General features: G+C 44.1%; 1 protein-coding gene across 1 annotated transcript in view; it reads right to left on the bottom strand.

Annotated features, from left to right (window-relative positions):
- Window positions 1-15865: 15865 nt before the first annotated feature.
- The window catches only part of DNAJC12 (DnaJ heat shock protein family (Hsp40) member C12), a 39948-nt gene continuing 31919 nt past the window's right edge, over window positions 15866-23894 (bottom strand). The window contains exon 5 of the mRNA XM_038744049.1: window positions 15866-16436. Coding sequence (XP_038599977.1) covers window positions 16342-16436 — 95 coding nt within the window. The 3' untranslated portion in view covers window positions 15866-16341. The remainder of the gene's footprint in view (window positions 16437-23894) is intronic.

Raw genomic sequence — 23894 nt, 5'->3', positions numbered from 1 at the left:
AGGCTCAGTGAAGTGACTTGGCCAAGGTCACACAGCAGACATGCGGCAGAGTTGGGATTCGAACCTGTTATCGACAAGTAAGGGTGCAAAATAGGTTAATTGGTGTAAATCGGCCACAGGGTTCTTGTACCCAGGGTGGTGACGCAGATAGGAAAAATGACTTGTAGACATGAGTTCAGATAGAGCAGTAAAGAAGGAAAGTGGCTACCTGCCCGTTCACCTCCCGGGAGAAGTACGAGTGACAAGCAGCCCCGATCCCATTCTCTCTGTGTCTTTTACTGAGTTACAGCAACATGGGAGCAGAGCAATTGGGAATTTCAGGAATCCAATTAGGACCGACAAGATGTTACAAATTCTCATTATTCTCTGTTCTCACTGCCTTGTGCAGGTTGTTATTACCTGCCCTATGGCCTTGCATGGATAGGTGTTACTGGCCTTGAAGACATCTGTTGCTGAGCCTTGCATAAAATACAAAACAAGGAGTTGTTCTCACGGCCTGCACAAAATGGAGGGTTACTGTCAGCATACACAAAATGGAGTCAGTCATGTCAAGTCTGCTAGTGGACGACAAACCCATGACCTCTCGCTGGGGAGGGTTACAAGGTGATCAGGTTGTCTCACGGGGGGCTCATAGTCTTAATCCCCATTTTACAGATGAGGGAACTGAGGCCCAGAGAACTTAAGTGACTTGCCCAAAGTCACACAGCTGACAATTGGCAGGGGTGGGATTTGAACCCATGACCTCAGACTCCAAAGCCTGGGCTCGTTTCACCTGAGCTGCTTCTAGACTGTGAGCCCCCTGTTGGGTAGGGACCGTCTCTATATGTTGCCGACTTGTACATCCCAAGCGCTTAGTACAGTGTTCTGCACACAGTAAGCGCTCAATAAAAAAATAAAAATAATAAATAATAAAAAAATAAAAATAATAAAAAAGGTTTTCTAGAACCTTTGTAGGTACAGTGAGAAGCACAGAGAAACAGCGTGGCTCAGTGGAAAGAGCCCGGGCTTGGGAGTCAGCGGTCGTGGGTTCGAATCCTGGCTCCGCCACCTGTCTGCTGTGTGAAGACTGAGCTCCTTGTCTTCCCTCCCAAACCTTGTCCTCTCCCTGACTTTCCCATCTCTGTTGACGGCACTACCATCCTTCCCGTCTCACAAGCCCGCAACCTTGGTGTCATCCTCGACTCCGCTCTCTCATTCACCCCTCACATCCAAGCCGTCACCAAAACCTGCCGGTCTCAGCTCCGCAACATTGCCAAGATCCGCCCTTTCCTCTCCATCCAAACCGCTACCCTGCTCATTCAAGCTCTCATCCTATCCCATCTGGACTACTGCACTAGCCTTCTCTCTGATCTCCCATCCTCGTGTCTCTCTCCACTTCAATCCATACTTCATGCTGCTGCCCGGATTATCTTTGTCCAGAAACGCTCTGGACATATCACTCCCCTCCTCAAAAACCTCCAATGGCTACCGATCAATCTGCGCATCAGGCAGAAACTCCTCACCCTGGGCTTCAAGGCTGTCCATCACCTCGCCCCCTCCTACCTCACCTCCCTTCTCTCCTTCTCCAGCCCAGCCCGCACCCTCCGCTCCTCCACCACTAATCTCCTCACTGTACCTCGCTCTCGCCTGTCCCGCCATCGACCCCCGGCCCACGTCATCCCCCGGGCCTAGAATGCCCTCCCTCTGCCCATCCGCCAAGCTAGCTCTCTTCCTCCCTTCAAGGCCCTGCTGAGAGCTCACCTCCTCCAGGAGGCCTTCCCAGACTGAGCCCCTTCTTTCCTCTCCCCCTCGTCCCCCTCTCCATCCCCCCGTCTTACCTCCTTCCCTTCCCCACAGCACCTGTATATATGTATATATGGTTGTACATATTTATTACTCTATTTATTTATTTATTTATTTTATTTGTACATTTCTATCCTACTTATTTTATTTTGTTGGTATGTTTGGTTCTGTTCTCTGTCTCCCCCTTTTAGACTGTGAGCCCACTGTTGGGTAGGGACTGTCTCTATGTGATGCCAATTTGTACTTCCCAAGCGCTTAGTACAGTGCTCTGCACATAGTAAGCGCTCAATAAATACGATTGATTGATTGATTGATTGATTGACCTTGGGCAAGTCACTTAGCTTCTCTGAGCCTCAGTGACCTCATCTGTAAAATGGGGATTGAGATTGTGAGCCCCACGTGGGACAACCAGATCACACTGTATCCCCCCAGCGCTTAGAACAGTGCTCTGCACATAGTAAACGCTTAACAAATGCCATAATTATTATAAGTACGATTGAATGAATTTGCCTTTTGCGCATGCGCAGAGGCTCGCCGGGCCAGAACCCTGCACTGGGTTCTGAGCATGCGCAGAGGCTGGACCGTGTCTGAAGGCCTGGTCGCGCCGCTTCTGGCCTTAGCTCAAACCCTGTAGCATTAGTTTGGAGATACAGAATTTTCTTTTATTAAAAAAAAATCTGAATGTAAAGCAGTAATCTGAATAATCAGAAAAACAACAACAATGGAGGTGTGTAAATCCTGCTAATCGTGGGTTAGTGGAAAGAGCCCGGGCTTTGGAGTCAGAGATCATGGGTTCTAATTCTACCTCCGTCACTTGTCTGCTCTGTGACTTTGGGCAAGTCACTTCACTTCTCTGTGCCTCGGTTCCCTCATCTGTAAAATGGGGATTAAAACTGTGAGCCCCACGTGGGACAACCTGATGACCTTGTATCCCCCCCGGCGCTTAGAACAGTACTCGGCACATAGTAAGCACGTAGTAAATACCATTATTATTTTTAATTTTTCCTCCATAATATTTCCTGAATAAGCACTTTCCCTCTTCAGCTTTAAAGCCAGCACCCTGGCTGTACCTGCGAGCTGGATTACTGGATCAACTTCCTTGTAAAAATAATTATAATGCTCTGGGCATGTCACTCCCCTCCTCAAAAATCTCCAGTGGCTGCCTGTCAACCTATGAATCAAGCAAAAACTCCTCACTCTCTGCTTCAAGGCTGTCCATCACCTCACCCCCTCCTACCTCACCTCCCTTCTCTCCTTCTCCAGCGCAGCCCGCACCCTCCGCTCCTGTGCCACTAATCTCCTCACCAGGCCTCATTTTTGCCTGTCCCACCCTCGACCCCCAGCCCACGTCCTCCCCCTGGCCTGGAATGCCCTCCCTCCACACATCCTCCAAGCTAGCTCTCTTCCTCCCTTCAAAGCCCTACTGAGGGCTCACCTCCTCCAGGAGGCCTTCCCAGACTGAGCCCCCTTTTTCCTCTCCTCCTCCTCCTCTCCCCCTCTGCCCTACCCCCTTCCTCTCCCCGGCACTTGTATATATTTATACATATTTATTACTTTATTTTACTTGTACATATTTACTACTCTGTTTTGTTGTCTGTCTCCCCCTTCTAGACTGTGAGCCCGCTGTTGGGTAGGAACCATCTCTATATGTTGCCGACTTGTACTTCCCAAGCGCTAGTACAGTGCGCTCAATAAATGATTGAATGAATGAATGAATAATAATTATGATATTTGTCCATTCATTCACAATCATATTTATTGAGCGCTTACTGTGCGCAGAGCACTGTACTAAGCGCTTGGAAAGTACAATACAGCAATAGAGACAATCCCTGCCCACAACTGGCTGTTAAGTGCTTATTTTGTGCCACACGCTGTACTAAGCACTGGGGTGGCTACAAGCAAATCAGGTTGGACACAGTCCCTACACCTCTATCACGCAGGGTTGCTGTGAGCTTCACAGGCTATCCACAGTTGTTTCAAAGCCTAACATCTCACATGGCATTTACAAGGCACAGTCATCCTAGAAACTTTCAAGACAGGTCCTTGACAGGCGTCCAGTTACCTCATCTGTAAAATGGGGATGAAGACTGTGAGCCCCATGTGGGCCGTGTTATCAAATAAAAACTCCTCACTATTGACTTCGAAGTGCTCCATCACCTTGCCCCCTCCTTCCTCGCCTCCCTTCTCTCCTTCTACAACCCAGCGTACACCCTCCGCTCCTCTGCCGCTAACCTCCTCACTGTGCCTCGTTCTCACCTGTCCCCCCGTAGACCCTTGCCCCACGTCCTACCTCTGGCCTGGAACAATCACTCTTTCCCCCACCTTCAAATCCCTACTGAAAGCTCACCTCCTCCAGGAGGCCTTCCCAGGTTAGGCCCCCCTTTCCTTCAGCCTCCCCTCAACTCACTCCCTTTGCTCTTCCCCCCTCTCCCCACCCCACAGCATTTAAGTAAATATGTATATACCTATAATTCTATTTATTTCTATTAATAATAATAATGATGGTATTTGTTAAGCACTTACTATGTGCAAAGCACTGTTCTAAGCGCTGGAGCGGTTACAAGGTAATCAGGTTGTCCCACGGGGACCTCACAGTTTGAATCCCCATTTTCCAGATGAGGTAACTGAGGCCCAGAGAAATGAAGTGACTTGCCCAGTCACCCAGCTGACAGTTGGCAGAGTCAGGATTCGAACCCATGACCTCTGACTCCAAAGCCCGTGCTCTGTCCACTGAGCCTTTCTGCTGATGCCTGTTTACTTGTTTTGATGTCTGTCTCCCCCCTTCTAGACTTTAATATATGTTGCCAATTTGTACTTCCCAAGCGCTTAGTACAGTGCTCTGCACATAGTAAGCGCTCAATAAATATGATTGATTGATTGATTGATTTAAACCCGGTGTGGGCAGGGATTGTCTCTACTGCCGAATTGTACTTTCCAAGCGCTTAGTACAATGCTCTGCACACAGTTAAGTGCTCCATAAATGAATGAATGAATGAATGAATGATGGGGAGACAGATGTCATCCCAAGCAAATAGACATTATAAATAAAATAAAAGATATATACATGAATGCTGTGGAGCTGGGAGAGGGGGGAAGAGCAAAGGGAGTGAGTCAGGGTGATGAGGAGGAAAAGTGGGACTTAATCTGGGAAGGCCTCTTGGAGGAGATGGGCCTTCAGCAGGCATTTGAAGCCGGGAAGAGTGATTGTTGGGCAGATATGAGCAGGGAGGGTGTTCCAGGCCAGAGGTAGGATGGGGGTCTGGGGTCATCGGCGAGACACTAAGGTTTAGAAAAGCATTCTGGCTTACTGGAAAAAGCATGGCTTTGGAAGTCAGGAGTCCTGAGTTCTAATCCCATCTCTGCCACTTGTCAGCTGTGTGACTTTGGGCAAGTCACGACTTCTCTGGGCCTCAGTTCCCTCATCTGCAAAATGGGGATTAAGACTGTGAGCCCCCCGTGGGACAACCTGATGACCTTGTATCTCCCCCAACGTTTAGAACAGTGCGTGGCACATAGTAAACGCTTAACACATACCATCGTTATAATAACAATAATAGTATTTGTTATTTACTGTTATGATGTTTAGAGGAGCGGAGTGTGCAGGGACTGGGTTGGAGAAGCAGGTGTGGCGGCGTCTGGAGGTGGGACGAGTCGGGAGGTGGAGGCTTCCTGGGCTGACAGGAGGAAGCGCTCAATAAATAGGATTGAATGAATGACGTGCCCGGAGTGGATCAGACCAGTAGAGAAGCAGCGTGACTCGGTAGAAAGACCGCGTGCTTTGGAGTCAATCAATCAATCAATCAATCAATCAATCGTATTTATTGAGCGCTTACTGTGTGCAGAGCACTGTACTAAGCGCTTGGGAAGTACAAGTTGGCAACATATAGAGACGGTCCCTACCCAACAGTGGGCTCACAGTCTTATATCCACTCTGGCACCTAGTAAGCGCTCAACAAGTCCTATCATTATTAGTGGTAGTATCAAATACCGTCGGTATTATTAACAGGACCACAACTGGCAGAGCAGGACGCGAGTCAAACGGCATAAACCACTATCGCTATAATCAGAGGTCATGGGTTCAAATCCCGGCTCCGCCAACTGTCAGCTGGGTGATTCTGGGCGAGTCACTTCACTTCTCTGGGCCTCAGTTCCCTCATCTGGAAAATGGGGATGGAGACTGTGAGCCCCACATGGGACAACCTGATCGATCAATCAATCAATCAATCAATCAATTGTATTTATTGAGCGCTTACTGTGTGCAGAGCACTGTACTAAGCGCTTGGGAAGTACAAGTTGGCAACATATAGAGACAGTCCCTACCCAACAGTGGGCTCACAGTCTAGAAGGGGGAGACAGAGAACAAAACCGAACATACTAACAAAATAAAATAAATAGAATAGATATGTACAAGTAAAATCAATCAATAAATAGAGTAATAAATATGTACAAACATATATACATATATACAGGTGCTGTGAAAGAGGAGTAAATATGTGCAAATAAAATAGAGTAATACAGCTGTACAAATATATCCAAGGGCTGTGGGCAGGCCCCGCCCGGGCCGGACAGGGGGAGACAGAGAACAAAACAAAGCATATTAACAAAATAAAATAAATAGAATAAATATGTACAAATAAAATCAATCAATCAATCAATTGTATTTATTGAGCGCTTACTGTGTGCAGAGCACTGGACTAAGCACTTGGGAAGGACAAGTCGGCAACACATAGAGACAGTCCCTACCCAACAGCGGGCTCACAGTCTAGAAGGGGGAGACGGAGAACAAAACCAAGCATACTAACAAAATAAAATAAATAGAAGAGATAGGTACAAGTAAAATAAATAAATAAATAAATAAATAGAGTAATAAATATGTACAAACATATATACATATATACAGGTGCTGTGAAAGAGGAGTAAATATGTGCAAATAAGAGTAATACAGCTGTACAAATATATCCAAGGGCTGTGGGCAGGCCCCGCCCGGGCCGGACAGGGGGAGACAGAGAACAAAACAAAGCATATTAACAAAATAAAATAAATAGAATAGATATGTACAAATAAAATCAATCAATCAATCACTCAATCGTATTATTGAGCGCTTACTGTGTGCAGAGCACTGGACTAAGCGCTTGGGAGGGACAAGTCGGCAACACATAGAGACGGTCCCTACCCAACAGTGGGCTCACAGTCTAGAAGGGGGAGACAGAGAACAAAACCAAACATACTACCAAAATAAAATAAATAGAATAGATATGAATAGATATGAATAGAATAGAATAGATATGGTCACCTTGTAACCTCCCCAGCGCTTAGAACAGTGCTTTGCATAGAGTAAGCGCTTAATAAATGCTATTATTATTATTATTATTTTTAGCAGACAGAGAACAAAACCAAACATACTACCAAAATAAAATAAATAGAATAGATATGAATAGATATGAATAGAATAGAATAGATATGGTCACCTTGTAACCTCCCCAGCGCTTAGAACAGTGCTTTGCATAGAGTAAGTGCTTAATAAATGCTATTATTATTATTATTAGCAGAGACAGAGAACAAAACCAAACATACTACCAAAATAAAATAAATAGAATAGATATGAATAGATATGAATAGAATAGAATAGATATGGTCACCTTGTAACCTCCCCAGCGCTTATTAGAACAGTGCTTTGCATAGAGTAAGTGCTTAATAAATGCTATTATTATTATTATTAGCAGAGACAGAGAACAAAACCAAACATACTACCAAAATAAAATAAATAGAATAGATATGAATAGAATAGAATAGATATGGTCACCTTGTAACCTCCCCAGCGCTTATTAGAACAGTGCTTTGCATAGAGTAAGTGCTTAATAAATGCTATTATTATTATTATTAGCAGAGACAGAGAACAAAACCAAACATACTACCAAAATAAAATAAATAGAATAGATATGAATAGAATAGAATAGATATGGTCACCTTGTAACCTCCCCAGCGCTTATTAGAACAGTGCTATGCATAGAGTAAGCGCTTAATAAACGCTATTATTATTATTATTATTATTATTATTATTATTATTAGCAGAGACAGAGAACAAAACCAAACATACTACCAAAATAAAATGAATAGAATAGATATGAATAGATATGAATAGAATAGACTAGATATGGTCGCCTTGTAACCTCCCCAGCGCTTAGAACAGTGCTTTGCATAAAGTAAGTGCTTAATAAATGCTATTATTATTATTATTATTAGCAGAGACAGAGAACAAAACCAAACATACTACCAAAATAAAATAAATAGAATAGATATGAATAGATATGAATAGAATAGATATGGTCACCTTGTAACCTCCCCAGCGCTTATTAGAACAGTGCTTTGCATAGAGTAAGCGCTTAATAAATGCTATTATCATTATTATCATTATTATTATTATTATTATTATTAGCAGAGACAGAGAACAAAACCAAACATACTACCAAAATAAAATAAATAGAATAGATATGAATAGATATGAATAGAATAGAATAGATATGGTCATCTTGTAACCTCCCCAGCGCTTATTAGAACAGTGCTTTGCATAGAGTAAGCGCTTAATAAATGCTATAATAATAATAATAAAATAATGCTATAATGCTATAATAAAAATGCTATAATAAAAATAAAATAAATAGAATAGATATGAATAGATATGAATAGAACAGAATAGATATGGTCACCTCGTAACCTCCCCAGCGCTTAGAACAGTGCTTTGCATAGAGTAAGCGCTTAGTAAATGCTATTATTATTATTATTATTATTAGCAGAGACAGAGAACAAAACCAAACATACTACCAAAATAAAATAAATAGAATAGATATGAATAGATATGAATAGAATAGAATAGATACGGTCACCTTGTAACCTCCCCAGCGCTTAGAACAGTGCTTTACATAGAGTAAGCGCTTAATAAATGCTATTATTATTATTATTGTTATTATTATTATTATTAGCAGAGACAGAGAACAAAACCAAACATACTACCAAAATAAAATAAATAGAATAGATATGAATAGATATGAATAGAATAGAATAGATATGGTCACCTTGTAACCTCCCCATTGCTTATTAGAACAGTGCTTTGCATAGAGTAAGCGCTTAATAAATGCTATTATTATCATTATCATTATTATTATTAGCAGAGACAGAGAACAAAACCAAACATACTACCAAAATAAAACAGAATAGATATGAATAGATATGAATAGACATGAATAGAATAGATATGGTCACCTTGTAACCTCCTCAGCGCTTATTAGAACAGTGCTTTGCATAGAGTAAGCGCTTAATAAATGCTATTATTATTATTATTATCATTATTATTATCATTATTATTATTATTAGCAGAGACAGAGAACAAAACCAAACATACTACCAAAATAAAATAAATAGAATAGATATGAATAGATATGAATAGAATAGATATGGTCACCTTGGAAGCTCCCCAGCGCTTATTAGAACAGTGCTTTGCATAGAGTAAGCGCTTAATAAATGCTATTATTATTATTATTATTATTATTATTATTATTATTATTATTATTAGCAGAGGGGCCCGGCCCTCCTGGGCTCCGTCAGCCGCGCGCCTCCCCGCCCCCTCAGGCCCACGATTTAGCCAGACGCTGCTGCCATCGTGCGGCCCTTCGGAGAAATGCACCCCTCAGCCGGCCATGGCCATCCGGGTCCTCGGCCACTCACTCACTCAGTCAGTCAGTCAGTCATTCGTTCGTTTGTTCATTCATTAATAATAATAATAATAATAATAATAAATAATAATAATAAATAATAATAATGGTATTTGTTAAGCGTCTACTATGTGTCAAGCCCTGTTCTAAGCGCTGGGGAAGATACAAGGTCATCAGGTTGTCTCCCCCTTCTAGACTTCGAGATGGCAGCCCCATTATAATAATAATAATAATAATAATAATAATAATAATAGCATTTATTAAGCGCTTACCATGTGCAAAGCACTGTTCTAAGCGCTGGGGAGGTTACAAGGTTGTCCCCCTTTTAGACTGTGAGCCCACTGTTGGGTAGGGACTGTCTCTATATGTTGCCAATTTGTACTTCCCAAGCGCTTAGTCCAGTACTCTGCACATAGTAAGCGCTCAATAAATACGATTGATGATGATGATGATGTCCCACGGCGGGCTCACAGTCTTAGTCCCCATTTTCCAGATGAGGGAACTGAGGCCCAGAGAAGTGACGTGACTTGCCCAGAGTCACACAGCTGACAGTTGGCAGAGTCGGGATTTGAACCCATGACCTCTGACTCCAAAGCCCGGGTCTTTCCAGTGAGCCACGCTGCTTCTCTCCATTACTTTCCCCCTTTTAGACTGTGAGCCCACTGTTGGGTAGGGACTGTCTCTATACGTTGCCAATTTGTACTTCCCAAGCGCTTAGTCCAGTGCTCTGCACATAGTGAGCACTCAATAAATACGATTGATGATGATGATGATGATGTCCCACGGCTCACAGTCTTAGTCCCCATTTTCCAGATGAGGGAACTGAGGCCCAGAGAAGTGACGCGACTTCCCCAGAGTCACACAGCTGACAGTTAGCAGAGGCGGGATTTGAACCCACGACCTCTGACTCCAAAGCCCGGGCTCTTGCCAGTGAGCCACGCTGCTTCTCTCCATTACTTTCCCCCTTTTAGACTGTGAGCCCACTGTTGGGTAGGGACTGTCTCTATACGTTGCCAATTTGTACTTCCCAAGCGCTTAGTACAGTGCTCTGCACATAAAATAAATACGATTGATGATGATGATGATTACTTAGTGTCTGCCAAGAGAATGCAGCCCCGCCCAGAGTTTGGTGGGGATCCCCCTGGCCCCAACTTTTGGAAGGGAGGATGAGCTGTTGGACCGTCCCCTTCCCCGCCCCACGCCAGTGTGGGCAGCAGCAGTGCCGGGCAGGGAAGGGGACTGGACATTGAGGCAGTTAGCTGCTGCACGCTGGGCCGGGAAGCGAGGTGGCAGGAGCCAAAAACAGCTCCCTCACCGAGTGCCATGCTCCCCACATGTGCTAAAGGAAAAGATTGAATAATAATAATGATGGCATTTGTTAATCAATCAATCAATCGTATTCATTGAGTGCTTACTGTGTGCAGAGCACTGTACTAAGTGCTTAAGGGCTTAATAATAATAATAATGGCATTTATTAAGCGCTTACTATGTGCAAAGCACTGTTGGGATACAAGGTGATGAGGTTGTCCCACGTGGGGCTCACAGTCTTCACAGATGAGGGAACTGAGGCACAGAGAAGTGAAGTGACTTGCCCAAAGTCACACAGCTGACAAGTGGCGGAGCCGGGATTTGAACCCATGACCTCCGACTCCAAAGCCCGGGCTCTTTCCCACCGAGCCACGCTGCTACTTCAACTGGGAGCCTCCTATGGGACAGGGACTGTGTCCGGCCTGACTGATCTGTATTTACCCCGGTGATTAGGACTCCTAGTAAGTGCTTAATAAATACTATAAAAAGAGAACCGCCCCCGCAGCCCCCCATACCCCACCGCCCCATCGTCCTTCCCCTCATCCTGTTAAGCGCTTACTATGTACAAAGCACTGTTCTGAGTACTGGAGGGAGATACAAGGTGATCAGTTTGTCCCACGTGGGGCTCACAGTCTTAATCCCCGTTTTGCAGATGAGGTGACTGAGGCACAGAGAAGTTGTGACTTGCCCAAAGTCACACAGCTGACAAGTGGCAGAGATGGGATTTGAACCCATGACCTCCGGCTCCCAAACCCGGGCTCTTTCCATTGAGCCGCACGGCTTCTCTATTTACCCCCCAATCCAAGCTGGGTCCAGAGTGGCAGCAGAAGTGGTGGTGCAGGAGGAGGAAGAAGAGGGGAGTGAGACACAACAGCATTCATTCATTCAATCATATTTATTGAGCGCTTACTCTGTGCAGAGCACTGTACTAAGCACTTGGGAAGTACATGTTGGCGACATATAGAGACGGTCCCTACCCAACAACGGGCTCACTTTGGGTCCCTGGCACCTACCCACCATCTTCTCACGTGAACCAGGAATAAGTTTGTTCTGTCTCTCTCTCTCTCTCTCATATTAGTAATAGTGTTAATTGAGCACCCACTTGTTATGGTGCACTGTGCTCAATACTTCAGAACAGAAAATTAAGCGACATGCTCCCCTCCCTCTCCTTTCCCCATCTTTCCCCATCCCTTTTAGACTGTGAGCCCACTGCTGGGTAGGGACTGTCTCTATATGTTGCCAACTTGTACTTCCCAAGCGCTTAGTACAGTGCTCTGCACACAGTAAGCGCTCAATAAATACGATTGATGATGATGATGATCTTTTTCTTCCCTCCTCTCCTTCAGCCTACACTTCTGTTTAAATTATGGGATTGGCTCTTTGCACACCAATTTAGTAATCCTGCCATTCACTTTCTTGGTTTGGACTCTATTGTTTTTATCTATCTATGCTGCCAACTTGTTCTTCCCAAGTGCTCAGTACAGTGCTCTGCACACAGTAAGCGCTCAATAAATACGATCGAATGAATGAATCTAGTATTCTGCAGTGTCCCCAGTATTCTAGGGGTGGACATATCATGGTTTAATTAAGCGTCAAGGCTGTTTTTGTTTTGTTTGCAATTGCCATCCTTGTTCATGGCCACCAGTATCCTTTGGATCAGTGATTGAAGGGAAAATTGAACTCAGAGCTCATGACCGGTTAGCTGTAGTTAAACTAATCACATCCTCAATCCACTGTTAAAACATTCCCTCTTCCCAAGACAAAGAGTCAAACCTAAAAGCACTGAGACTCGGATAAACAGGAAGGGACATGGAAAGAGCAAAATACTCTGAACAATGATAGCAAGATGGCACAGGAGCTGAGAAACAGTAATAACATGAAACCCAAAGCCACACCGATGTGTATCGCAGATGCCTGAAATGGTGGAGATTAGAACCTTCTGGTGGGAGGCACTTTATCATTTTCTTTGTAATTGCATCAGCTCGATCGTTTCTTGGCTTCTCCTCATCGACAATACGCAGGTGGAGAGTAACGGTGTTTGCCTCCAGGAAATTAAAGACTCTCGGTAACTGAATTAGTCATCAGCACTCTCTGCTCTTATTGGGCTTGAATTATTATCAGATTTGGATGGGGGAGGAAATAAAAAAAGAACCACAGAAAGCAATTCTATTCCTTCTCCGTGGTGTTTGCAATTTTTTAAAACTTTTTTCTTTTCTTCCTCAGATGAAATACATTTAACCAAACTTTGACTTGATCATCGGGTTACAAGAGCTTTCTGAATTTCACCCGGCATCTTCCCGTGAAGACCTGAGTTTCAGAACCAGGGATTGTGAATTGGCTTTACTACAGCCCTTATATTAAGAAAGACTAGAACTGCTTCAGGGGATAAAGCCCTACTGAGAGCTCACCTCCTCCAGGAGGCCTTCCCAGACTCAGCCTCCTCTTTTTCCTCTCTTCCTCCTCCTCATCGCTCCCCCAGCCCTAACTCCTTCCCCTCTCCACAGCACTTGTATATATTTGTACATATTTATTACTCTATTTTATTTGTACATATTTACTATATTTATTTTATTGATGATGTGTATTCAGCTATAATTCTATTTAGTCTGATGGTATTGACACCTATCTATGTGTTTTGTTTTATTGTTTGTCTCCCCCTTCTAGATTGTGAGCCTGTTGTTGGGTAAGGACCATCTCTATATATTGCCTGTATATATGTATACATGTTTACATATATATATACATATATATGTATATATGTTTGTACATATTTATTACTCTATTTATTTATTTTACTTGTACATATCCATTCTATTTATTTTATTTTGTTAGTATGTTTGGTTTTGTTCTCTGTCTCCCCCTTTAAGACTGTGAGCCCACTGTTGGGTAGGGGCCGTTTCTATATGTTGCCAACTTGTACTTCCCAAGCGCTTAGTACAGTGCTCTGCACACAGTAAGCACTCAATCGATACGATTGATGATGATGATGATTGCCAATTTGTACTTCCCAAGTGCTTAGTACAGTGCTCTGCACACAGTAAGCGCTCAATAAATACGATTGAATGAATGAACCCTAGCCCTGTATGGAGCCCAAAAGAATTCCATCTATTTATTGTAATACTAAATAAAAGGTCTTCCATCTTTTCCTACCTCAGTAATATCTCCCTTTTACCTCGGATCACTTGAGTCACTTTATTTCTAGGTCTCGGGAGAGGAGTGTGGAGTGGCCCTGAGCAAGCCACGAGCACTGTAATTAATTCTGCAAGGGTACTTGTCCCAAATAGGTACCAGTGGGTACCAAGGCTCATCTGTCATTCTCTTTGGGACACTCACTCAAATAAGTTACCCCGATACAGGCATGCTCCAACCTTTCATCTCTTAAATTCCTTCCCCTCCTGTACCCTCACCCAGCTCTTGCCATGACAGCTGGGAGAAATGTTCAGCGTAGTGTAGTGGATAGATCGTGGTCCTGGGAGTCAGAAGGTCATGGATCCTAATCTTGATCGTCATCATCATCAATCGTATTTATTGAGCGCTTACCGTGTGCAGAGCACTGTACGAAGCGCTTGGGAAGTCCAAGTTGGCAACATATAGAGACAGTCCCTACCCAACAGTGGGCTCACAGTCTAGAAGGGGGAGACAGAGAACAAAACCAAACATACTAACAAAGTAAAATAAATAGAATAGATATGTACAAGTAAAATAAATAAATGAATAAATAGAGTAACAAATGTGTACAAACATATATGCCGGTGCTGTGGGGAAGGGAAGCAGGTAAAATGGGGGGGATAGAGAGGGGGACAAAGGGGAGAGGAAGGAAGGAGCTCAAGATTCAAGATTCAGTGGAATCTTGATTCCACTGCTTGTCTGCTGTGTGACCTTGGGGATGTCACTTCACTTCTCTGGGCCTCAGTTACCTCATCTGGAAAATGAGGATTGAGACTTTGAGCCCCACATGGGGCAGGGACTGCTGCCCAGATTATCTTTGTACAGAAATGCTCTGGGCGTGTCACTCCCCTCCTCAAAAATCTCCAGTGGTTGCCTGTCAACCTATGAATCAAGGAAAAACTCCTCACTCTCGGTTTCGAGGCTGTCCATCACCTCGCCCCCTCCTACCTCACCTCCCTTCTCTCCTTCTCCAGCCCAGCCCGCACCCTCCGCTCCTCTGCCGCTTATCTCCTCACTGGGCCTCGTTCTCGCCTGTCCCGCCGTCGACCCCCGGCCCACATCCTCCCCCTGGCCTGGAATGCCCTCCCTCCTCACATCTGCCAAGCTAGCTCTCTTCCTCCCTTCAAAGCCCTACTGAGAGCTCACCTCCTCCAGGAGGCCTTCCCAGACTGAGCCCCCTTTTTTCCTCTCCTCCTCCCCATCCCCCCACCCTACCTCCTTCCCCTCCCCACAGCACCTGTATATATATATATATATATTTGTACAGATTTACTTTATTTTACTTGTACATATTTACTTTTCTATTTATTTTGTTGATGATGTGCATATAGCTTTAATTCTATTTGTTCTGACTATTTTGACCCCTGTCTATACGTTTTGTTTCGTTGTCTGTCTCCCCCTTCTAGACTGTGAGCCAGTTGTTGGGTAGGGACATCTCTAAATGTTGCTGACTTGTACTTCCCAAGCACTTAGTACAGTGCTCTGCACACAGTAAGCACTCAATAAATACGATTGAATGAATGAATGAATGAACCTGATTATCTTGGATCCACCCCAGTGCTTAGTACAGTGCCTGGCACACAGTAAGCACTTAACATATACCACAATTATTATTATTATGTTTAGCTCACAAGTGTTCAAAAATTTCACAAGTGACCTTCCAGGCTAAAATATCACCCACCCTTGGTTTACCGTGACCCTTAGGAAAGCCAGTCAAAAGAAAAATCTTTCACAGCTCTATCTTCAGGGTTGTTACGTCACAACACTTCAGTTTGGAAAAAAGCAAGTCAGAAAAAGTAAGCATTTCTCTTCAATCTTTTCAAGGGTACAAGGTTAAAATTTAACAATTAATTTAATTTAATGGATTCGTGCTACAATTGCACTGAAAACTCATTTCCAACTTTTGAAAAGTATTTATTTCATTCACAGGTTCTTGGATACAGAAATTTCAGCACATTTTTCGTCAGGACCGACAATACATTCATTGCTAACGTTATATACTCGCTGACACAAATACGGTGAATAGATTAGCTGGATTTTAAAATACAGATCTAAAATTAAAACGTCGGGAAAAATGAACAAAAGATGCTCCTTTAACCTGGCTGAATGCGGCAAATTGAACTCACAGCAGTACCTAATGCAGCGAACTCCTACTCTTGCAAAATGTTCTCATTAGGTACACAGTACACACACTGTGGTGACGGCAGTGGGGAATTGAGAAACACATCTACTAATGCTCAGCTCCAGCTAAGCACAAATACAAACACCATGTTTTAAGGACACAGGCCAAGGACTGCAGCAGGCGAGCACAAGAGAGGAGGAATCTGCCGGTGCTCTCCCTCTCTGATTCTCTGTGCTCTGCTGGAGGTAGGGTTCACAGCTCGTAGTTTCTGAATTTCCTCAGAAGTTCCGAAGGGGTGTCACCAGACCAGCGGAAACGCAGGTGCCAGCCGTTCATATCCGGAAAGCCTTGGCAAAAGAGGAAAAAAGTGTTGAAATCAAAGATAGGACACAAAAGAGCACAATTTTTAGCTTCATAGAGAAGCAGCATGGCACAGTGGAAAGAGCACGGGCTTGGGGGTCAGAGGTCAGAGGTTCTAATCCCAGCTCCGTCACTTGTCAGCTGCGTGACTTTGGGCAAGTCACTTCACTTCTCTGTGCCTCAGCTACCTCATCTGTAAAATGGGGATTAAGACTTTGAGCCTCATGTGGGACAACCTGATTACCCTGTATCCCCCCCCCAGTGCTTAGAACAGTGCTTGGCACACAGTAAGCACTTGACAAATACCATCATTATTATCATTCATTAGAAAAGTCAAAAACATCCCAGCTTCAGGCAAGAATGACAGCTTGTCTCGTCTTATACCATCGAGTCATTTCCAACCAATAGTGGCACCGTGGACACATCTCTTCCAGAACGCCCCGCTCTCCATCTGCAATCGTTCTGGTAATGTATCCATAGAGTTTTCTTGGTAAAAATATGGAAGTGGTTTACCACTGCCGCCTTCCGCGCAGTAAATTTGAGTCTCCACCTTCGACTCTCTCCCATGCTGCTGCTGCCCAGCACGGGTGAGTTTTGCCTCGTAGCAGATTGCCTTCCACTCACTAGCCACTGCCCAAGCTAGGAATGGAATGGGTAGGCCTCTGCTTGTCTTTCCCTCCCACAGTCCAACTTGTACTTCCCAAGCGCTTAGTACAGTGCTCTGCACACAGTAAGCGCTCAATAAATATGATTGATTGATTGATTGATAGCCGAGACTGGTAGAGTACTGCAAACTCTCCAGGTGCGACCCTGAGAGGGAAAGAATGCCAGCTAGTGCTGCTAAATTCACTTCACTCAATTTGGCCAGAAGAAATTCACTCCCCCAAGATAATACTACTAATAATGGTATTTGTTAAGCGCTTATTATGTGCAATGCACTCTTCTAAGCGCTGGGGAGGTTACAAGGTGATCAGGTTGTCCCACAGGGGGCTCACAGTTTTAATCCCCATTTTACAGATGAGGTAACTGAGGCAGAGAGAAGTTAAGTGACTTGCCCAAAGTCACCCAGCTGACAGTTGGGGGAGCCGGGATTTGAACCCGTGACCTCTGACCCCAAAGCCCGTGCTCTTTCCACTGAGCCACGCTGCTTCTCCATGAATCTTTATCGTTATATTGTACTCTCCCAAGTGCTTAGTTACCAAACTTAGAGAAGCAGTGTAGCTCAGTGGAAATAGCCCAAGCTTGGGAGTCAGAGGTCATGGGTTCTAATCCCAGCTCCACCACTAGTCACCTGTGTGACTTTGGGCAAGTCACTTAACTTCTGTGGGCCTCAGTTACCCATCTGTAATATGGGGATTAAGACTGTGAGCCCCACAGGGGACTATCTGATCACCTTGTATCACCCCAGTGCTTAGAACAGTGCTTCGCACATAGTAAGCGCTTAAATGCCATTATTATTGTTATTATTATTATTATTATTATTACAGGGCTCTGCACACAGTAAGCACTCAATTAGTATGACTGAGTTAATGAATGAATCTTCCTCCAGTTATGGAAAAGAAACATGAAGAGCATGCCAAACTGCTCCTTACTAGCTCTTCAGGAACCCTGAACTCAGGGGTCCATATTCTCATTCCCAATTTTCTGGCATTCCTCATCGGGTCAGTTCTGTTGACCAACAGAGAATGAGAGGCAGCGAAGGCAGGGAGTGGACAAAGAGGAGCATAGGGAGAAAATGTAGAGTAAACTGGGGATTTGGTGTGCTATTTAATTACCCTACAAATAAGATTTAATCAGCTTGTGGGTTTTTTTTTTTCCCTTCTGGAATGAAACTGCTATTGGAGAGCATTTTGATGGCCACTGAGCCTGGCAGAATTGCTAAATCCCCGCCACTGATATGCCACCCTCAAAACCTGGCTTTGCCCCGCTCAGCACCACGCAAACCCAAGGATGGTTGGGTGAAGGGCACCTTCAGAGTTACACCTGGTGAAGGGAAGGTTCCCCTCGTCCCCAACGTAAAGCTATGGATACACATCAAACTCATCTGGTGCTTGGAAAGGGTTAAAGCAGAAGAAGCTGGAAAGCGATAGACAAGAAACACCTCTGGCCCTTATCAAAAATTATGTGTGAGTGTAAGAAAAAAAAGCAGAATGGTGTAGCAGATAAAAAAAAAGGTCATGGGTTCTAATCCTGGCTCCTCCACTTGTCTGCTGGGTGACCGTGGGCAAGTCACTTCACTTCTCTGGACCTCAATCCCTCATTTGTAAAATGGGGATTGAGACCGTGAGCCCAAGATGGGACAGGAACTGTGTCCAACCCGATTTGCTTGTACCCACTCCAGTGCTTAGTAGAGTGTGTGGCACATAGTAAAGTGCTTAACAAATACCACAGTTATTATTATTATAAAACAAAACTTCAAACTGTTGCTGTTTTGTTTAAACTATATTAGTCTTCTAAAAAGCATTTGAAACTATATTACTAAGCCTAACCTCTCACAGGATTTCATAATTCCTCTTTATCCTCCTATCTGCTTACCAAAACTAAGGGTGTTTAAACAGCCTGGCTCTCCAAGATTCCATCTCTCCATCCATGTGATCAGTTTGTTACACTGTAACCATTTCTAGTTAACAAGACTGATGCAATCACCCCAATATTTTTACTTCTCCAAAGAACAGAAAGGACGAACAGTCCTGAAGTCCCCAGACTAATTACAAAGGACACACATCTACATATACTCACGCAGTAGATGTTTTCAGTCTCTCTTTACAAAAGAGTACCCTGGAACAAGAAGTCTAAACATTTGTACACATTTCTACACAACCTATACAAACTCGGTTCAAAGGGCCCAGTTCTGACATTGTTACGCCATATCCTGGACAGTCAACAAACATGGCTTTGAAGGCCAACAAAAGGAAGTAATTGTCCCTGAGGATGTGCTAGTAGGAATGTCCAAAGTCCTAAATCTGGGGTCCACTAAACGATCAGGTTCAGGTTGGAGAAGGGGTTCCTATCCAAGTCCAAGTTGGGAAGCAGCGCGGCTCAGTGGAAAGAGCGCGGGCTTTGGAGTCAGAGTCATAGGTTCAAATCCCGGCTCCGCCAATTGTCTGCTGTGTGACTTTGGGTAAGTCACTTCTCTGTGCCTCAGTTACCTCATCTATAAAATGGGGATTAAGACTGTGAGCCCCCGTGGGACAACCTGATCACCTTGTAACCTCCCCAGTGCTTAGAACAGTGATTTGCACATAATAAGTGCTTAATAAATGTCATTATTATTATTACTATAAGTCTGTTACACTGTAAGCTTCTATACTGTACGCTCATTGTGGGCAGGGAATGTATCTATCAACTCAGATTCTACTCTCCCAAGCACTTAGTGCAGTGCTGTGCACACATCATCATCATCATCATCAATCGTATTTATTGAGCGCTTACTATGTGCAGAGCACTGTACTAAGCGCTTGGGAAGTACAAATTACAGTACACAGTACAGTACACAGTACAATTAAAGTACACAGTACAATTATTAAAGTACACAGTAAGCGCTCAATAAATAGGACTGATTGATCAACACCCAGGAGAACTGAGAGGCTTGCTAATTTGGGCACGGTGAAGGATTTCTAGATCAGCAAAGCCTCATCTCTCCCCTGCCCCCACAGCTCCAAGGAGAGAAGCAGAGTTGCCCACCAGCAGTCCCCCATTTTCTTCCCGCTTCCCCTTAGTCACCCACAAAACATCAAGGTTATTTGCCAGCATCGCTGTCCTTTGCTGGAAAGAACTGTTCCCATCCACTCCCAATTCACTTTCCTCGTCCCCACCGCTGTCAGCCTGCAGCTAGTGTAGCCTTCCTATCTGCTTTCTCTGCTTCCTGACCTCATCCCATGAAACGCTATTCTTTCTCTTGCAGGAGGTGGAAGGCTGAGGGCAGAGAGGGCTACAGAGACTGCAGCAGGAGTTAATGGCTTTAGGCAGAGAAAGGCTGACCTCTCAATCTTCCTCCAGATAACTTTTCACTGGGCTTTATTCTCATCTCTCCCCACCGCCAACCTCTTGCTCATACCCTCCCCTACTTACAGTGCCCTCCTCTCTCACAGCCAACTGACCACAGCGCTACTCATCCATCACCTCCAGGAAGCCTGCCCCAATTAATTTCTCTTCTCCTCCCTTTAAATCCTCCAACTGCCGTGGTTGCACTTTCACACCGCCTAATCAATCCACCATATAATAAGTACTATTATTATTACTATTATTCCCTTCAAGGCCCTGCTGAGAGCTCACCTCCTCCAGGAGGCCTTCCCAGACTGAGCCCCTTCCTTCCTCTCCCCCTCGTCCCCCTCTCCATCCCCCCGTCTTACCTCCTTCCCTTCCCCACAGCACCTGTATATATGTATATATGGTTGTACATATTTATTACTCTGTTTATTTATTTATTTATTTATTTATTTTACTTGTACATTTCTATCCTATTTATTTTATTTTGTTGGTATGTTTGGTTCTGTTCTCTGTCTCCCCCTTTTAGACTGTGAGCCCACTGTTGGGTAGGGACTGTCTCTATGTGTTGCCAATTTGTACTTCCCAAGCGCTTAGTACAGTGCTCTGCACATAGTAAGCGCTCAATAAATACGATTGATTGATATTATACTCTTGTCTTATGCCGTTGAGTCGTCTTCGACCCGCAGAGATGCCACGGTCACATCTCTCCCACCTCCATCTGCAATCGCTCTGGTAGTGTATCCATAGAGTTTTCTTGGTAAAAATATGGATGCGGTTTACCGTTGCCTCCTTCTACTCAGTAAACTTGAATCTTTGCCCTTGATTCTCTCCCATGCTGCTGCTGTCCAGCACAGGTGAGTTTTGACTTGTAGTACAGTGCTCTGCACACAGTAAGCACTCAATAAATACGATTTATTGATTGATAGTAGATTGCCTTCCACTCACTAGCCCCTGCCCAAGCTAGGAATGGAATGGATAGGCCTCTGCCGGACTCTCCCTCCTGTAGTAGACACTGGTAAAGTACTTGGAAGTCTCCAGTTGTGACCCTGAGAGGGGACTATTATAATCACAACCCCACATATCACTTAAATACATATTTTAAATATTCTATTACTTCTATTACTTGTGTAAAAGTCTACTACTTGTGTCTGTCTCACCAGTTAGATTGTAAGTGCTTAGTACAGTGCTCTGCACACAGTAAGCGCTCAATAAATACGACTGAATGAATAAATTGTAAGCTCACTGAAGTCTGAGCAGTAGGAAGAACAGGCATCATTCATTCATTCAATCGCATTTATTGAGCACTTACCGTGTGCAGGGCACTGTACTAAGCGCTTGGGAAGTACAAGTCAGCAACATGTAGAGACGGTCCCTACCCAAAAATGGGCTTACGCATTTTACAGATAACTGAAGTACAAGAACTTAAGTTCTTAAGTTCTTAAGTTCTCTTCCTCCCTTCAAGGCCCTACTGAGAGCTCACCTCCTCCAGGAGGCCTTCCCAAACTGAGCCCCTTCCTTCCTCTCCCTCTCGTCCCCCTCTCCATCCCCCCATCTTATCTCCTTCCCTTCCCCACAGCACCTGTATATATGGATATATGTTTGTACATATTTATTACTCTATTAATTTATTCATTTATTTATTTTACTTGTACATATCTATTCTATTTATTTTATTTTGTTAGTATGTTTGGTTTTGTTCTCTGTCTCCCCCTTTTAGACTGTGAGCCCACTGTTGGGTAGGGACTGTCTCTATATGTTGCCAACTTGTACTTCCCAAGGGCTTAGTACAGTGCTCTGCACACAGTAAGCGCTCAATAAATACGATTGATTGATTGATTGATTGATTTGCCCAAGGTCACAGAGGAAGTATGTGATGGAGCTGGGATTAGAACCCAGGTCCTCTGATTCCCAGGCCCATGCTCTTTCTACAAGGCCACGCTGTTCCTCCGCCATATGTACATAAGTGCTGAGGGCATAAGGGCGGCGTGAATAATGGACACTAATCCAATCCATCAATCGTATTTACTGAGCGCTTACTGTGTACAGAGCACTGTACTAAGCAGCGTGGCTCAGTGTTAAGAGCCTGGGCTTGGGAGTCAGAGGTCATGGGTTCTAATCCCGGCTCCGCCGCTTGTTAGCTGTGTGACTTTGGGCAAGTCAGTTAACTTCTCTGTGCCTCAGTTACCTCATCTGTAAAATGGGGATGAAGACTGTGAGCCCCACGTGGGACAACCTGATCACCCGGTATCCCCCCAGCGCTTAGAACAGTGCTTTGCACATAGTAAGTGCTTAACAAATTCCATCATTATTATTAGTATTACCGCATAACAATATAACAGACACATTCCCTGCCTACAACGAGCTTACAGTCTAGAGGAGTAAACAGACATTAATAGAAAGAAAGGAAGAAAGAAAGAAAGAAAGAAAGAAAGAAAGAAAGAAAGAAAGAAAGAAAGAAAGAAAGAAAGAAAGAAAGAAAGAAAGAAAGAAAGAAAGAAAGAAAGAAAGAAAGAAAGAAAGAAAGAAAGAAAGAAAGAAAGAAAGGAAGAAAGAAAGGAAGAAAGAAAGGAAGAAAGGAAGGAAGGAAGGAAGGAAGGAAGAAAGGAAGGAAGGAAGGAAGGAAGGAAGAAAGAAAGAAAGAAAGAAAGAAAGAAAGAAAGAAAGAAAGAAAGAAAGAAAGAAAGAAAGAAAGAAAGAAAGAAAGAAAGAAAGAAAGAAAGAAAGAAAGGAAGAAAGAAAGGAAGAAAGAAAGGAAGAAAGGAAGGAAGGAAGGAAGGAAGAAAGGAAGGAAGGAAGGAAGGAAGGAAGAAAGAAAGAAAGAAAGAAAGAAAGAAAGAAAGAAAGAAAGGAAGAAAGAAAGGAAGAAAGAAAGGAAGAAAGAAAGGAAGAAAGAAAGGAAGAAAGAAAGAAATAATATTTTTAGGGATGTAAATAAATGCAGTGGGGCTTGGGGTTGGGGTGAATAAAGGGAGCAAGTCAGGGCAACGCAGAAGGGAGTGGGAGAAACGGAAATGAGGGTTAAGTCAAGGAAGTTCTCTTGGAGGAGATGTGCTTTCAATAAGGCTTTGAAGGTGGGGAGAGTAATTGTCTGTTGGATATGAAAGGGGCAGGCCAGATGGAGGACGTGGGGGAGAGGTCAGCAGCAAGATAGATGAGATGGAGATACAGTAAGTAGTTGGCATTAGAAGACTGTAGTGTACAGGCTGGGTTGTAGCAGGAGAGTAGCGAGGTGAGGTAGGAGGGGCCAAGGTGATCAAATGCTTTAAATCCACCTGTAAGGAGTTTCTTTTTGATGTGGAGGTGGATGGGCAACCACTGGAAGCTCTTGAGGAGTGGGGAAACGTAGACGGAACATTTTTGTAAAAAAATGATCCAGGCAGCAGAGTGAAGTACGGATTGGAGTGGGGAGAGACAGGAAGCAGGGGGGTCAGCAAGGAGGCTGATGCAGTAATCCA

The sequence above is a fragment of the Tachyglossus aculeatus genome, chromosome 3, assembly GCF_015852505.1.
Source record: "Tachyglossus aculeatus isolate mTacAcu1 chromosome 3, mTacAcu1.pri, whole genome shotgun sequence".
Classification (NCBI taxonomy): Eukaryota; Metazoa; Chordata; class Mammalia; order Monotremata; family Tachyglossidae; genus Tachyglossus; species Tachyglossus aculeatus.
Note: the sequence above shows the minus strand (reverse complement) of the source record. Positions and strands in the feature narration are given on the sequence as shown.